This window comes from Haemaphysalis longicornis, unplaced genomic scaffold (assembly GCF_048455015.1).
Source record: "Haemaphysalis longicornis isolate Haplotype H1 unplaced genomic scaffold, Haemaphysalis longicornis Haplotype H1 scaffold_5, whole genome shotgun sequence".
Classification (NCBI taxonomy): Eukaryota; Metazoa; Arthropoda; class Arachnida; order Ixodida; family Ixodidae; genus Haemaphysalis; species Haemaphysalis longicornis.
The window spans coordinates 52,968,817-52,986,613 of record NW_027526385.1 but is presented as its reverse complement, the minus strand read 5'-3'; the positions used below and the strand labels follow the sequence as shown (position 1 = coordinate 52,986,613).

The 17,797-nt window shown below is 47.7% G+C and overlaps 1 protein-coding gene across 5 annotated transcripts in view; it reads right to left on the bottom strand.

Annotated features, from left to right (window-relative positions):
- LOC144138220 (BAI1-associated protein 3-like) overlaps positions 1–16,103 on the bottom strand; it is a 500,259-nt gene extending 484,156 nt beyond the window's left edge. Inside the window, exon 1 of one of the 5 annotated variants that reach the window (XM_077670407.1) lies at positions 15,785–16,103. In XM_077670407.1, the coding sequence (XP_077526533.1) occupies positions 15,785–15,855 (71 nt within the window). In that variant the 5' untranslated portion in view covers positions 15,856–16,103. The remainder of the gene's footprint in view (positions 1–15,784) is intronic. The other 4 variants (XM_077670408.1, XM_077670411.1, XM_077670413.1 and 1 more) reach the window with 4 other exon arrangements.
- Positions 16,104–17,797: the final 1,694 nt, after the last annotated feature.

Below are 17,797 nucleotides of genomic sequence, written 5' to 3'. Positions count from 1 at the left end.
GTTCAGGCTTTTCCCGTATAGGCTGACATTATGGCATTGTAAGGAAGATTAACGACGTGGCTTCTACGTGGCATTGTAGATGCTAGTGCGCATACAACGCTCGGGGAGTTTGTATATATGGCTGATTTAGGAATGTGACGTTATAAAATGTGATTGACGACAAGAAAAAATCCCGATCCACCTCCCCTAACGTGAAACCTGAGGAGGAGCGAAGCATGCAGTGTATAAGTGTATTCTTGGCGCCTTGGCGTTTTCGCCAACCGAGAGGAAACCATTTGAGGGTAAGGTATACAGCTTGGCTGTAAAAGTCTCGTGTCTTTGAAGCACCAAGCGTTCCAGCGCGAGGCGTAAACCAGTGTCCCGGTGTTTTTTAAAGACGATAGTCTTTCTTGGGCTACTTAAACCCAGAAATTTTGGTCTGTCTGTATGTCTGTCTGTCTGTATGTCTGTCTGTCCGTCTGTCTGTGACTCGATTCAGCCACCCGGCCAAAGTAAAACAATGCCTGCGCAATAGTCTTATATAGTCACAGCTAAATGTGCCCGTCTAAGTCCGGTGTAATGTTCATACTTGTCAATATTGTTGAAGAACAAGATATTACGCATATATAAGACAATAAATGAATACAGAAGTGATATTTGCAGCGTTCCTTTATAAAAAATCGTACATGTTTGATTTTGGCGAGATTAAATACTTCATCAACTGAAGAAAAAAATATCACTCCGCCGTCGCCTGCTGTCGCCCGCGCCATATAGCTTCTGGCGGCATTTGAAGAAATCAAGTGGCAAGAGTTACGAAAGGTTCCACTAGATAGGTTCCACGTTCTGCTTGGAACGCACGTGGAGTAGGGAAACGCGGTTCTATCAACGTTGAAGTAGGGCGCCTCGATTCACACGCGTCTTCGCCGTACGGCAGCGTGGGCATCGAGACACCCGGTTTGGAGCAGTGGAACGCGGGAAATTTAAAATGATTTAAGCACACCTTTGGCGTCTTTACCTTGGGAGGAGCGCGACGCAACAGGAACAACATGAGAGGTGAGCGGGAAAGCGAAGGGAGGCATTTACTTGGCAAAAGTCGATAAAGACTATCGTCTTTTGACGACATTTGCAACGAAAGGAGCAGATACGCGGCCATTTTTTTAGTACGCGTTACGTTGAAGCGCGAGGCATAAACGAGTGTCCCGATGTTTTAGTACCGTGACTACATGAGACGACGGTTACGACGACGACGTGACACGCCGACAGCCCAATCCCCTAAGGGGCTTCGCCCCTAAAATGCCCTACGCTTCTGCTGTCAAAATGCTGCTACTCGAGTTCGGAGTGATGCATTTAATAAAACTAGGTCAATGAGCAGCACAAGAAACAGTATTGGCAGTTTTTGAAGCGTCACTGTAAAACTCTTCCCGTTGATATTTATGCTGCATGGAGTAGAAGTGCTGCGCAATCGCACTTCTTGGCACTCGGTTCTTATCAAGTTTCATAAAAGGTAGGTCATAAGAAATCGGCTGCAGCTGAAATGGTCGCAAAATGTTAGTAAAAGATTATTTTTACACACCTAAAAACCCAATAAAAAGACCAGAAGCTTCCTTTCTCACGCTCAGTGATCAGGGCAAAGAAATAGATGGACAATTTGGAAAGAACTTGGTTGAGGATGTATAGGTAACGACACCTTTAAAAAGATGGTTATTTACTGGTGAAATCTTAAAGTCATATAAAAAACCTATGTACGTTTCTTGATGTTCAAGGTACCATTTGTTGAATTCAACGTATACAGACCCTGGACCGGGCTAGTGCGGAAAGTACTCGATGCAACGCGAAGACCTAAATGTAGCACTGTAGCACTGGATCAAGCATCTTTATGATCGTTTTCATTGCCGACCTATACACGACCCTGCCGTAGTCTAACCGATACTCGAAAAGACTGTTATAGACTCGCAGAAGAAGTTCTTTGTCTGCACGATACGACTGGTAGAAGAGGACGTTCAGAATATTTATTGTTTTCAGGCATTGATGTTCAAGTTGTTTGATGTGTGGAATGAACGTAAGTTTCTCACCAAAGAGGACACCAAGAAACTTGTGGTCCTTTTTTACAGGAATTGAGACACGATTAAGGGCAATCTCAAGGTCCGCATGAATCCTCCGCTTGCGGGCGAACACAACAAACGTACTTTTGCCTGGGTTCAGTTTAAAACCGTTTAAGTCCGCCCAGCCAGCAAGTTTCTTAACACCGAGCTGTACTTGAGGTTCGCAAATTGACAGGTTACAGGAATAAAAAGATATTTGAACGTCGTCTAGATACATGGAACACGAAATGGTTTGTGGCAATGCCTCTCACGGGGCGCTCATCTTAACTATAAACAATGGGCAGCTTAAAACTCCACCTTGGGGCACACCATTTTCCTGCGCATGTATCCTGGACAGGGCCGACCCAACCTTGACACTAAATGTCCTCTTGGGTACGACGGGTGCGCCGGGCTCTACTTGGGTTCGTTATCTCGCTGCGCCGCCTGATTCCGGCAGTCGCTTGACATCGAGCGTTAAAGCGAGCTACGACAACAAGGGGAGCCGCTAAAGTGCTCCGCACTTGAAAACCGAACTCACTGCACGCAATATGCACTTTAAAAGAACAACTTGTAGCAAACCACGACCCCATGTACACCTGATATAAGGACTCCTATTTCTTTCGCATCCTCCACTGCGTTCTATCATGTTGCCGATTCCTCGCGGCATCAACGCTCGCATAGATCAAAGCCCCCCGCTGCAACGAGCTTACCACGCGTAGTCACTCAGACAGGTGGCCAACTACGCAGATTCCTCAACAACATCTTCAGCGTCGCCCAATTGCACTTCTAAAGGAGAACCTCGGAGACGCACATACCGGCGTCTCGGCGAATATTCCCGGGCATATTGCGCACCGCCGCGGGGTCTGGGAAGACACCCGATGAAACTTTCATGAGGGTGCCACGCGAGACGTGCTATATGCCGCTTCTGATTATTCTTCGCCTGCCGCGCGTGTAGTAAATATAAACGCGCCCGGGGCCAAATCTCGCCTTCATGTCTCCCGGGTACCTTGGATTCCTTGACGGGCGTTTTGTTTTTCTCCGGCGCACTTTGTTCCTCGAGTGCGTTATGCACTCAGTCGCGCCCTTTCACTGTACGAGTCCCCGGAACGATATACAAATGATCGGAGGGGGGGCGGTAACCCGGAGGGCAAATTACGGTACAGCGGCCACGAAACCCACGGCTTGCCTGCACGCGTCGCGGCCATATAGTATACCTCAAAACGGAAGTGTAATATATATATATATATATATATATATATATATATATATATATATATATATATATATATATATATATATATATATATATATATATATATATATATATATATATATATATATATGTGTGTGTGTGTGTGTGTGTGTGAAGGACGCACGAAACAAAGAAATGGTTTTTAACACGTACTGACGAAGGCCGGTCCCCCGGCCGAAACGTTAAAAACCATGCCTTTTTCGACGTGTGTCCTTTTTTTAATAAAATTGACCGGTGTCCAAGGAACGAAACTGCTTCTTGCTCGGATCGGATCGGATCGGATCGGGTCCCACCTGGCGGGCGTTTTTTCTCCACTTTCTTATTTTCCAAATTCTTTATCTTGAGCTACTACATAGTCCCCTTTGCTTTCCGAGGTCTTCTTGACTACCAATTGTTATTTCTGTCTTATATATATATATATATATATATATATATATATATATATATATATATATATATATATATATATATATATATATATATATATATATATATATTCCTTACTTGGGAAGCATGCTTTTTCTCCACTTTCTATCTCTCAAATATATCTCTCAAAGAATAAATGGCGAACCAACCTTTCCCCTCAGCCACCCTTGGCGTTCTTGACTACTGGCCCCTATTTCTGTATATATATAGATACACAGATGTGTAGAATGAGGCACCCTGTAAAGAAACATATCAATAAAGTCGCAGTACTTAGTGGCTGATTTCAAACGTTTTATACTATAGGCGAATTATGGCGGTGAAATTGTCTTCGTTTTCTTCTTGATCTGTGATTACTAAAATTAAAGGCGAGAAAAAAAAATTAACCGCACCCACCGCGGTGGATCAGGCGTTCCGCTGATGAGCCCCGAGACGCGGGTGCGATTCTCGGCCGCGGCGGCCGCCGTTTTTCAGATGGAGACAAAAAGCAAAAACACCCGTGTGCCAACATACCGGCGCACATTAAAGATCCACAGGTGGTCAAAATTAATCCCGAGCCCTCCGCTACACCGCGCCTCATAGCCGAAGCGTAGCTTCGGAGCGTTTCGGGGCGTTAAACTTCTAAAATTTAATTTCAAAAATCCCGGGTTACCTCCACTAACGTGAAGCCTGGGGAGGGGCGAAGAGGACCTTCTGTTCTCGAAGGGGCCTGCGGCAACCCAACGGAAAGACTTCGCTTATCTGCTTCATTTCCTGGAGACGACCGGCCTTACGCAGCGGCTGTAGCCCGGAGTGCAGTGAGTAACGCCAGACAGTTACCGGCCTCTTTCCCCCCTCCCCCCCCCCCCCCCCCCCGACAATCACTTCCTCCTCCTCCGACTGATGTGCCCGGACTGAAAGCTTTCTAGGACTGACAGCTCTCTCTCTCTCTCTCTCTCTCTCTCTCTCTCTCTCTCTCTCTCTCTCTCTCTCTCTCTCTCTCTCTCTCTCTCTCTCTCTCTCTACTTTATCGTATCACTCCCCCTCTACTTCCCTGCCCCTGCACTGCGTTGTATGCAGGTCCCTCCCTGCTGAGCTCAAAATATCCCCAGTGAATTTCCTTTCCTTTTCCCGTCGCAAACCGCAACTACAACCGTGCAGTGCATAAGTGTATTCTTGGAGATTAAACGGAGATTTAATCTACCCCCCATCTACTCTACTCTACCCCCCAACGGAGATTAAACCGTTGGGGGGTAGAGGTATAAGCTTTGCTGTGAAGGTATCTTGTCTTTGAAGCACGAAGATCTCTAGCGCGAGGTGTAAACGAGTGTCCCGGTGTTTTTTGTTTTTTTTTTTTTAGTACGCGTTACGAAGTGCTCAAGAGCGAGGCGTAAACGGGTTTTACCGGTGTTTTAGTAACGTGACTTCACGAGACAACGATTACGACGACGACAGGAGACGCCGACAGCGCCAGCCCCTAAAAAACCGCAACCATGCATGCCGTGTTGTAAGTTCGATTCTCGCCTACGAAACACGGCTGATTTTTTTTTAATTTTTTCTCGAATTTATTTTTCTTAGTACCTGGTCCCAAAAACGACAACTTTACCATAATACGGCAATATAAAGGTCCTTAAAGCAGTCAGAACACCATAGTATCAAAGACTGTGACTTTCTTGATGTATGTACATAGTTTTCACTTCATTTTGCGCCTGTTTTGCATACGCGTACGTGCCCGCGGGGACAGATTTACGGCAAGGGCAGCTCAAATGGAGATATCAGTTGTTTCTACAAGCAGTCAGCAAACGAGCACATATATAAGAAAAACAGGGAACGCTTCTCCGTTTGCTAGAGTAACGTATACGACGGCCGCGATTATGCGAACGACCGGGGTATTACGACACCGCAAAGCCGTAAATCTATTAACCCAACGCTCGCTGCTTCGATATACGACGTGCGGGATTGTGTCTTTATTTTTCACTCCACACAAATGCAGAGCAAGCGTGTACTTTTACTCGAAACGTGCAATGCAAGCAATTGTGGATTCGCACCATCGTCGTAATACCGCCATTCGAAATAGGAAAAAAAAAAAAGTAAAATTCAAGCGCTATTCCGACGGGGGGGACGTACAAATAGTGAAAAACGTAACATTCAAGCGCTATTCCAACGGGAGACGTAAAAATAGTGAAAATACCCTGCACAATTGAAAACGACGCATCTTCTGCTCCAGAGGCCTGCCGTTCTCCAGAACGAATTTTATTTGCGTAATCCCATTATCTGCGTTTCGATATCGCGTATAGAGCGCCCCGAGGCGTTATCTCCCGTCGACATTAACATTGTGATTTCCTTGCGCAATAATAGCCGAGCCGGACTCGGCGAAAACGCGCACAGCTGTGCCGTTGTATTATACCACGCAGGCGTGAAAAGAAGCCGCGGAAATAATTGATTTTTGGTTAGGAATATTCGGAGAAGGGCGTGGGGGGGGGAAGGGGGGGGGGAGGGGCGCAAAATAAATTAGTGCCAATATGCGCCCGCCGGCTATATGCCTTATTCTCGCGCGGGAAAATCGATTTACGACGTCCCAGCGGTGGGAAATAGAGGCGTGAGTTTTGTTGTTACTTTCTTGCCGAATAATACATTCTCGCATCCAGCGTTATTAAGTTCAAATTAGGCCCTGACGCTGTGCCGGAGATTAACAGAAAGTATGTTACTTTCTCCTCTTTCTGTCTTATGTTTGGTTGTCATTTTTCTTTGGTATTGCTGAGTGAGGGAACAGTAGCGGTACTGTCCTTTGTGTGACGGGCATATGAAGCTCTGGAGAGATCCTGAAAAAATTATATGACCAAGCAGCCGAGGCAAGGGGCCCGTCAGGCTCACGAGTGACGCCTTGACTGCCGCCTTATTACTTTTTGCGTCCTCAACGTCTTTCAAGTAATATGAACTCGCTGCTGGCACCGCGAGACGTACGTTAGAAAAACAAACAAGACAACATACTCTCAAACCATTAAAACAAATATAGAGTGGTTATCTGCAAATTATACACACCTATATAAGGCTCAGAGTATAATGTAAGAAAAAATTAAAGCCCATTTCTCAAGAAAACGATGGTTAAAACGTTGAAGGACGATGTTGGGGATCGATGTTGACATAAAATGTTGAGGGACGATGAGAGCGTGCCTCGCAGCGATCACCCAGCGGCACCAGCTGGCGCAGTGGCTTTAGCAAAAATATATATATATCGAGCGCCCGCCTGTCAAGCCATCCAGTCACAATCCACACGTGGAGACGGCCACCTGACCAGCTTACGAAGAAGTGGGGGTCCATCGAGGCGAGAACGCACTGCAAGAAGATATGCCATACGCGGCTTTGGCGTCGGAAGAGTACAACGAAAGGGATGACGACGATTGCTGCTGAATAAAACACTGTCCCAAACGTGCTTTACGGGCTACCAAAGCTCTGATAGAGTACCTGCAACACACAGGTCTAGACCAGTCGTCGCTGTGAATAACTCGCCGTTTCTGTGCGCATCAAGGTCGCGAACATCACCGCCATCATCTTCATTACGTCATGAACTGGCGTAGCAAGTTACTTCAGCCCGGCTAACATCGCCAGACTTAATTACAGATCGTTCTCTCCCTCTCTATTTTAACGTCCATTGCTTTACACTGCCGTCTAAAACGGCTTTTTACTTCTGGGTTCCAATGCTCCCTCTCTCCCGGGATGCACTGTCAGTGTGGGGAGAAGCTAGGTCGACCCTCAGCTCTGCTGTTCATGCAGCCTTGCACCACTAGTGCAAGCTGCGCCAATTTTTAGATGCGAAGCATCTCTTGCTCTCGGCTCCGTCGTCCGTCGTCCATCCATCCGCCGGGCCAGGAAGACACCAGCAACACTGCCGCTCCAGGAGCCCTTTAAGGGGAAGCGTGCTCGTCTCGTGCCGGCCCAGGAAGACACCGGCAACACTGTCGCTCCAGCATCTCATGGTCGGGCTATGTCCCTCCCTTGTTGTGGCGCCGTCTACACCCCCACTGCGCATGCTCGGCTCATCTCGGGCCGGCCCAGGAAGACACCGGTAACTGTCGCTCCAGGAGCCATTAAAGGGTAAGACACCGCCGGGCGTTTAGCAAGCCGAGCATGCGCAGTAGGGGTGTGGACGGCGCAACAACGACAAGGCAGGGACATAGCCCCGTCGCATCTAATAAAATTACACCATCTTCCCGTAGGGGAACCCTGAGTAGTATGCGAAACAGCCATGCGCTCAACGCAATTTCCCATTTCGTAGTTCTAGTAAGTGAAAAGTGTGGTAGTTACCATGGAAACCAAACTGTAAATATAGCGGTAGCTACGTACCTCAACCTAACGGAAACGACGAACTGAAAACTAATGGGCACTTGAATCGGCCCCATGGCTGCTTTGCATACTACTCAGGGTTCCCCTACGGGAAGATAGTGTAATTTTTTTTTCTATCTTAACACCCTGAAACATTCCACGACGAGACGACGGTACTATCTCTCTTTTTCGCGGAGGACGATCGCCTAAGGCGTAATGAGGCTTGCGTAGAGATTTAGGTGAAGTTCTTAACCTGCGTTCGACTCTAAATACCGAACACGGAGCCACTGTGTGACGCACAAAGTTCGGCTGTAGAGAAGCATCGCTGAAAAGCAGCAGCCAAGATATACGCGCCAGTCACGACACAAAGGAAATGTGCGTACACATAAACGTACTACGCACGTATCAATACGTATTCTGTGATACTTGTGTGACCGTCTATTGCCCCCCATGAAGTATCCTCTCGGACATTTTCGCGGCTTATCAGCCGCGATAACAGTACGGTATTCTTTCCTGCGCTTGTGGATATAGGGCAATACGCCGAGCCAAATCGGCTTCCAGGCCATTCAAGCGGGGCAATGCGGATCCCATAGCGCGCGAGTGTGAAAACTGCACCGTGTTCGTTTAAAACTACGTTTTAACCCCTGCTGGTGTGTACAGTATAGCCGACTTATAGCGAACCCGGTTTTAACGAAATCCCGTTACCATTTGTATACTTTGATTTTATGTCCAGATATAGCGAAAAACGGATAAAACGAACTGATTTCTGTTTCCCAACATGTTCTTTATAAGCGGGCTGGACTGTATATGCTGAATAAATATTTTGTGAAATGCAAATGTTCGAAGGTTTTCGTTAACTACACGACTAGTTCGACGGAAATTTTACGCCAAGGAGAGTCACAATGTATATAAAGAGAGAGACAGAGAATTTTTTTTTTTTTTTTGAGATCTCGAGTTTAGCTCCAACGTAAAAATGAGCTCGCTACTCTAAACTTCGGAGTAATTGGATGCTGTTAGTGAAATTTCGAGTTGGTCTACAATTTTTACAAGCGCCCTTCACGGCAGCATCCTGAACTACCGTAATGACGTCACAAGGTTCTGCCGTGTAGCTGAACGCTAGACATGCTTTCGATACTCGAATGTTCCTCTTTTTCATAATTAGGGTCGACTGCGCTTTTGTTGAGGGCCCAGTTTATGCGCACGGCGAAAGAACCCGAATCCGTTAAAGACCACCGGACGGAACTGCGATTGTTTTCAACCAGCCGCGGCCACTCAGTGGTTAAGGCGCTGTGCTACTAACCCCCAAGTACGCGGGTTACGTTGTCCTGGCCGCGGCGGCCGTTTTTGTAATGGAGGCCAAGAGCGAAAACGCCCTATGTCGACGTTTCGTTTCGCGTTAAAGATCCGCGTGCACGTGGTCAAAATTAATCCCAAGCCCTTCACTTTCACGCGCTTCGTATCCCAGATGAACCTCCGGCGCTTAGAGGGAGAGAATCGTCTTTAATCATACTGGTGAGGTTAGCCTGGCCAAGGCGCTTAGCTTGCTACACCAGATGTATAAAAAAAAAAGAAATCGATGAAGTGATGATGATGATGGCTGTGATGAAGATGGTGAACTCATTAATAGAGTCCTGTTCAGAGAATCCGATCCAGTCCCGTGCTTCGCAGGAAAGACAATAGAGCTTTTTGTCACTCGAGATGCTCATTTAAAGTTAGACCAAGGGCCTAACACGTCACTTAGTCCTCTAGAAAGTGGGAGGTCCAAGGACACTAAAAGGGACGCCCTAGCTGCTCTATACCGCGTACATTCACATAATACGCGGTTCAAGTCCTCGCGCACGCCACAAAGAGTGCAGAAGGGGGAACCCGCAAAATTGAATTCGCCTGTGCTGTCACAGGTGACGTTCCTAAATCCAGGAGGAAAATTCTGGTATGAAACGTAGCTTTCTCGTGAGAAAATACATCCCATACCGACGAAGCAACTAGGTGTAGTCTGATAACGTGAGCCAAATAGCGTAAACCACTCTCTCCAGAGTTCCAGGGAGATATGCACTGAGCTGCAGGAACCGAATCCGGACGTCAGAAGCGCAGAGCTCTGCCCTGTTCTTCGCCAAATAAAACCGGCGCGATGGGACAGCTATGCACGCCGACTGCACAGCAGCGACGTCGCAACCGCTCCTCGCGAAGAAAACGAACTAAGAGCCCCGGGGGAGAAGAGTCCGTTAGCAAATAATGAACACCCCGCCGATTCGAACGTCACTTCCGCCGCGCGGCTTCCCGCATATTTTCACGGTCCGTTTCCTCTCCGTTAATGTGAGTTGCGCCGAGCTTTCCCGACGGCACTTTCGGCGAGCGGGATTTGCAAGTGAATGGTTAATCGGCGAATTTAAATGCGCATAGCAAGTGCCTGCCCAAGAGCGCAGAAGAAGGAGGGAGGAAAATATACCCGGCCGTTTAAATCTGGCTATCGGCAAATTTGATTTCCGCTCCCCCCTCCTTTTAGCTCTTATTTCTTTCTTTTTCTACATTTTTTTTCGCGAAAGCCTCGTAGAATCTAGAGCAAGCTTGCGCAATAAGCCCTTATCGGCGAATGTCTTAGGCCGGGTGTAGAATTCGTTTGTCCACCTATGTTCTTGGCATGCTGTTAATATTGCCTACAATCGTATCAGAAACGAACTTTCTAACAATGTCGCTCTAAGAGCACCCCAGCGGGAAAATAAGAGAGAATAAATAGGCTTAATTCACCTAAGCTTCACAGCTGCCAAATCTTAAGGCAATAATATATTGGCGATTTACTGGGAACTTGTCCATTAAAGGGGCTCTAAAGGCTCATTAACTTTTTGTTTCGGCAGAAAGATTACGTTTTCAGTAGCTCTCGCAGCTTTTGTTCTACAAATTCTGCATTACTTAGAAACAAATTACTGAAGCTAGCGTTTGTTTTTTCCGTTTCTCTCCCATTTTTGGTGACGCAGAGAGCACGTGACAAAGTAGCAGAGAGCCAAAATGGCGGCGATTAATAAGCCCCGCCTTCAGTCAATTGTTCCCCCGGGGGCTTCCACGACTAAATAATGTTGTTCCTCCTCCTCCTCCTCCTCCAACTAGGAGGCGCACGAAAGAATATTCGTGCCGTTGGCCTCCACAGCGATTGACGGTCGGCGCTGGCTTTGATAATAACTGACTTCTGCCGCTAGTTGTACATATAGACGCCGGTGGCATTTAGATACGACAGCTCTCACATTCACCAATAAAAATACATTTTTTACAGCCCTTGTACAGGAACGGGAATCAATTTTCCTAGGTCCAAACTGAATCAAAGCATTTTGCCCGTGAGGCAGTCTACTGTATAACGTTTACAGCATATAAGCTTGTGTATTTTGAAACGCGTGCTCAGGAAATGTTGTAAATGCGTTTCCTGTACGCTCACATTCCCAAAGTTAACGTTTCTTTTTCGTGCTTCAGCAAAAGGGTTTACAAGAATTTGTGACGTCAGAAATTGTGGTTCAAAAAAATATATGGGGCGACGATGTTCATTTTTATATTTACAACGCTTCTGCGTTTATAAGCAGCTGCTGTTTCTGCGAGAGTGAATTTACTTACATAACGAGTACACAGCATTGTTGGACTATATAGGGACACGAAAGGGTGAAATGACGAACAGTTTGCGGAAGCGCGAAAGTGTTGTTTGTCCATCTACCTGTCCTTGTCGCAATGTTCCAATTTATGTTTGGCACGCTTTAATCAGTTAGAAACTAGTGGGCCTGTTAAGGGGCCCTGCTAGGAATGTATTTTGGGGTAAGGTTTATTTTTCCAGCTACCTCCTCCCCCAAGAATTATGAAAATCCGTTCATAATGTTCCCTCTCAACTTGACTGCGGACAACGCGACTAGAGTTACACGAACTCTAAACGCGACGAAAGCTGCGCGCTCTCTCCCGGAGAAGGGCGCGGCTCGCGGCATCGTCTTCGGCGGCCTTCGATATATCATGATCCGGGGAGTTTTTTCTCTTTTTTTCCTCCGCAACGTGGAGGTGTCTATTTCCGGTGTGGTGCCACAAAAAAGCAGGCATGGCTGCCGGCTCGCAAGAGCGCGCTCAGGCTGTTAGGGCGTTTTTGAAGCAACAAACGTTTGTTGCCGAGTGGTCTCGTTGTAAGGGGAGTGTTGAGATCGTCACCCAAACAACGCGTGCACCCAAATCACAAATTAAACGCCAAAACTGTGCGTACAGGCTCAGGCATAGAAAAGGTTCGTACACAGCGCCGCCAACGGCGATCGCCACAGGAAATGCAAGGAATAAGCCGCGAAGTTGACCAGCGACAGCCAATAGGACAGTCATGGCCTCAATGACGTCGTTTAGGCCATGCCAGGGGAGCGTAATGAGGTGAATTGAAGAGAGCGCGGTTGGTTTTTTCGCGCCTTCACAGCGATTTGCACGCTCACTGCTTCACGCGCACGTGTAATATTTGGCTCAGGTATTCCTGGCAGTGTGATCTAAACGTCGCGCAGGTATACTTGCCCTGTTCAAAGAGTGTTGCGGGGTCTCAAACCCCCAAGGTGAAGCAAGATTGTGTCGTTATTGAAAACGTTTATTGAGGAAGGATGGTAAGGAAGTTGGATGAAAAATTGGAGAACGAAAATAAAAATTTCGCGTCCGTCTCAAACGTCCCAATTGTGAGATATTGGTTTAGCTTTTCTTGATAGGCGTATAGCCAGTCGCCTTCACGGTGAGTGTAAATTTTCGTTTTGTAAGTTTGAAACTGCACCAAACATTCCTTGCACAAGCGTTTGGTATATTTGTATTTACGACAGTGTAACGGACTGCCTTACAATAACTTGTTTGTGCAGTTTATGGCGTCCTTTTGCCGCTCAACTGTTGAACAAGCATGCTCTTCCAACAGTTTTCTTTACTTTTGTGGGGATTAAAATAATTGGGAGACATTTTGAGTTATCGTCGGCGCGGATACATAGCTTGCACGTGATGTCACCACCGCCCTTTCTTCTGCACTGCTCGCAGGTTTCCTAGCGTTGCTCGAGATAAGATCACAAGATAAGTTTACTGCCTTTCGCCGTTCACGCGGTTCACCAACATGGCAGCTATCATGACGTCACTCCAAACTATGTATACAAGGTTTTCCCAGAGAGATACTTTTGACTGCCTAATAGTGACAAAGATGGGGTGACTTTTAAAGCAACGAAATAACCTTAGCGCGTGTCATGACTGCACTTACACAGGAAAAGGCGCGATATTTAAATAAAATAGAAACTATACTTCATACTGGATAGGACACTAATAACTTAGACAGGATGAAGCTTGACTACACAAGGGGAAAATTTCGCCCGAAACGGGGTGTGTTCAGAGGCATCTGTCCTCGCAGGAGTGCTAACGCCGCGTTTGAAACCTGCACTAGTGCAGTTTCGTGCTGCCCGGTTGCAGTTCGGGGTTAATGACGTAATATGCGGGCGCCGTAAGCTACCTGCACTTCCAAATAAAATTAACGAATTCAGCGCAGCCAGTTCCGGTAAAAGAAAAGTACTTTTTGCAGAACAGCGCAGACGATCCCGAAACGGAAACACGTTCCTTTTTCCCTTCGTTTCCTTCCACCACCAATAAAGGCAGCGCGGAAGAAACTGTCTCCGCAATACATTTTTCCCTTCCTAATATCGAGCGCTCAGCGCCGCTCCCTTTTCGGCATTTTCCACCTGGCCAAACTTGCAGTCGAGCAAAGAAAACAAAACAGACCCGCGTTCCGCGCGTTCGCTAGCAGACGACGCCCGAGCAGGCAGTCGTCTGCACGCAGGGATGAGCAGACGACGACAGCGACGACGACATCGCAATCTCGCGCTGTCGCAGCGCTGGTTCCGCATTAATAATCTTCGATTGGCATCGGCCAAATCCCCGACCGCGCAGGGAGGCGAATCAGAGACGAAGAAAGGCGCGGGAAGAGGGTCGTGCACCCGCGGGGGGAAATACTCCACTCGAAAAACAGCGCCATAAAAACGTTCTGCTGCCACTTCCCTCCGCTCGAAAACACCGCTGCCTGCCGCCTGCCAGCCCCTCTTGCAGCCACTCCCAGGGAAGCCGGCGTTGGGAGCCTTGCAAGGATCGATGCTTCCCCTGCCCGCAGTGCGCTAGTCCGCCAGCGTCGGTGGTACCAGGGTGTTCTCAGCTACGAGTGACCCCGACAGGGCTAGCTGTTGCTTTCTCCTAGAGGCGCCGGGATAACGGACGTCGTCGTATAATACGACGGACAGACGGTCCCGAACCACCCTTTTTTCACGTGTAGCCGCCTGGGTGGTGTGGTTATCTTGGCGGATCACTGAATCGTGCACGCAATCTCGTAGCGTTTAATCCCTCTAGAGGGAACTCCGCGATAAACCCGCTACCGCCCCGCGCCGAAAATATCGTCTGCGAGGGAGATCGTCTGGGCGCTGGAGGGGGCTACGACGAGATGGCGTGCCCAGGAACGTTTTTTTAAGCGGCGATCTGAGACGTCTTCTGTGAAACCGCTCATTAGGGGAGGATTTAAGCTGCGTTTGCTCCCTTAATTGAGAGGCGGGCACCAGAGACGCCTGACGGTAATGGACCCGGGATCATCTGTCTTGAAAACGTCCGATAAAGGCCCGAAACTGCTACTAATCCTCTTCGGCGGGCTTTAGTATGGTTGCCTTATCTCTTTTATTTGCTTGTGTTTACCTCTCGTGATACTTGAGCCGTTTTTGAGTACGAACGCTGATGGCATTAAACCGAAAAAAAAAAAACATGGGCAGACGATCAAGGATATTTCACTACTGTCACGTCAAGAAGTTTCCCTCGGAGTTCTAATCACCTGTTTGATAAAGTTCAAGTCTTCGTTACTAAATGGTCACTTTTCAGCTTAAAGATTTGATGCACGCAATTAAACAGTAATTAGCATCATCAAATGCAAAAGAAAAACTTGTCCAACATTGGTGACAACATGTCGATTGCGGTGTCACACGAGCACACGAAACAAAATACCCCGTAGTGTCAACAACTGTCCGTTTATGCGCTGCATTCCTATTTGCATGCACATACGGTGGCTTCAGAAGTGAACGTCAAGGGCGCGCGCTCTTCTGCAGGCGGCTGAAACGCGAGCGCACACCGAAGTTTATTTGCCTTTATTCAAGGTGCGCGCTTCTACTGTTATTCTCTCGCCTCGACCCGAACCGAGCATTTATCAAGGTACGGGAAGCGACCGCCGTGAGTCAGAACAGCGTCCGGTTTGGCGAGAGCAGCCTCGCCCAATGCCGTCCGGCACCAACGCTGCGTCATTCGCAAACACGCGAGTTTCTCGTCTTCAAAGCGAGCGCCCTGTGCAGCCAAGCGTGCAGCCATCGCAAGCTTCGCGGTCTATCACGCGTCACATCGAAGACGTAGCCAATCAAACTTCTCGACACCTCCTCCGTCGTGTCCTCCGCAAATTCCTCTTAATGTGTCCCACTTTTTCTTCTCTCTTCTGTTTAGTCCGGAGAAGACAGCGACGCCTCTTTTCGTCTGCTAGCCCCAAGTTCCAGCTGTTTTGGATCGCCTGCGCTGCTTGGGAGCAGACGACGCGCCATGAATGCGGCGTCCGAAGTTGACAACTCTCCCCCTAGTCAGCAGCGAAAGCAAGCAAGCAAGCTGGCCCGAGTCCAAGTTGGTGCGAGGCGGCGTGGTTGCCCTGAGTCGCCGCGAACGCGTGGACGAGCACGTCGCGCCTAGAAGGAAGAAAAAACGAAGACGCTAGCCTTACCGGGTACTGTCGGGAGCCGCAGAGTCCAAGAAGAGCCTGTGGCTCTCGTGTTGGCTGCCTGGATCGGCCATCGTTCGTTACCGCTCGCCGAGACGCTCTATCGCGACGTTCCAAGCACGATCGTCCCTTCCTATTCTACTACCTTGGCGCTGAAGGTTTCGAGCGCTTCAGCCGCCGCTGAGATGCTGGGCGCCGCTGCTCCCGCTAACGGAGCCTCGCTCGCTCGCCGCCAGAGGGCGCCAGTGACTGCCGGTGACTCGCGCGTCGTCTGCTCTTGACTGCGCGATATCGTCTGCTTCGAGAGGCGACTTTGGAGTTGGCAGTCCCACCCACCTCGCCGGACAGTTAATGACGAGATGTACGGAACATTAGGCTCGTTAGGAAGGGAACGACACCGCTGCAAGGCGCAGATCAGTGGACTTTTTTCGTACTGACAACGCTTGGAACAAAGAGGGCGAACGTAACCGTCTGCAACCTACGTTTAGCAGACGACAGCGGCGGCTGACCCGTTTTTCGAGGTGTGCAATAGGCTCAAGGACGTTCTTGCCTTCTAGAAAGTGGTGCGTGCGCCCGACCTCGTGACGTTGCTTTCGTTTTTTTTTTTTTGTTTTGTTTGCGCCGGCTTTGATGGAGTGGGCTAATTCTCGCCACTAATTGTTGGCGTATTCTCACCACACCTGGAAGGGGCTAACTCACGCCGAATGAAACCGTTATAGAACAAAAAAAGACGTGAAGAAGTCAGGTAACTGTTTTCCTTTCGAATTTCTTTAGCTATTAGTGCTATATCTAAGTTTACTAGAAGTCGGCGAAATGAATTTAGCAACAATCAAGGAGATCCTACCTTGATAATCTCTGACAAAGTTTTACCACTACTAACCCAGTCACCTACATCATATATCACGTGTTCGGATTTGTTGATTCACAATGTACGCGCAAGTAAAGCAATCGGAAGAAGTGTTGTATTTTGGGACCCCCTATTACTATACCTTTTTTTGAAAAATTTTCCATTTTCCCAGAATTTCTTATCTAGTGCTTCTACTGAGTATTCTAACTCCTCATGATTAAAAATGCCGGATGACGCAGGCTGAGATGCACCCATGCGTGCATACGAACGGACGTAAGTACATACATACATACGTACATACGTACATACATAGATACGTACATACGTACATACATAGATACGTACATACGTACATACATAGATACATACATACATACATACATACATACATACATACATACATACGTACGTACGTACATACATACATACATACATACATACATACATACATACATACATAGATACGTACGTACATACATACATACATACATACATACATACATACATACATACATACATACATACATACATACATAAATACGTACATACGTACATACGTACATACATACATACATACACATACACATACATACATACATACATAAATACGTACATACATACATACATACATACATACATACATACAATGCACACCATGAGATCTGGGGCAGCGCACATACAAATTCCCGGGGAGCGCGGCTAGCCGAGCTGCTGATCAAGTACTCTGTTCAGCCTCTTAACGACGGCAGCATCACTTACATGAAAAACGAGAAAGTGAGCAGCTGCATTGACGTCTCTTTTATTTCAAGCTGCTGGGATGCAAAATCTTCCTGGTGCACAGACCTGGAAACAAGGGGAAGCGACCCCTACCCAGTTTTACTTTCTTACCTTGACAAATATGCGCTCCGAGAAGGAGCGAAGGTCAAGGGCACTACCTGGAAGGCCTATGAAGAGAGCGTGGGTCATAGGATTACAGCATCAACTAGCCATGACGACATAATTCCTATAATTGCTCGCTGCCTGCGGGAATCATCGCGTGTTATGAAAAGGCCTACAAATGTCAGAAATGATGAGGAGTATGAGAGGCTACGAGCCATTCGCAGGCGTGCAGAGCACAAGGCTCGACGTACCAAAACTTTGGAAGACATGCAGCACGCACGTAGGGCGCA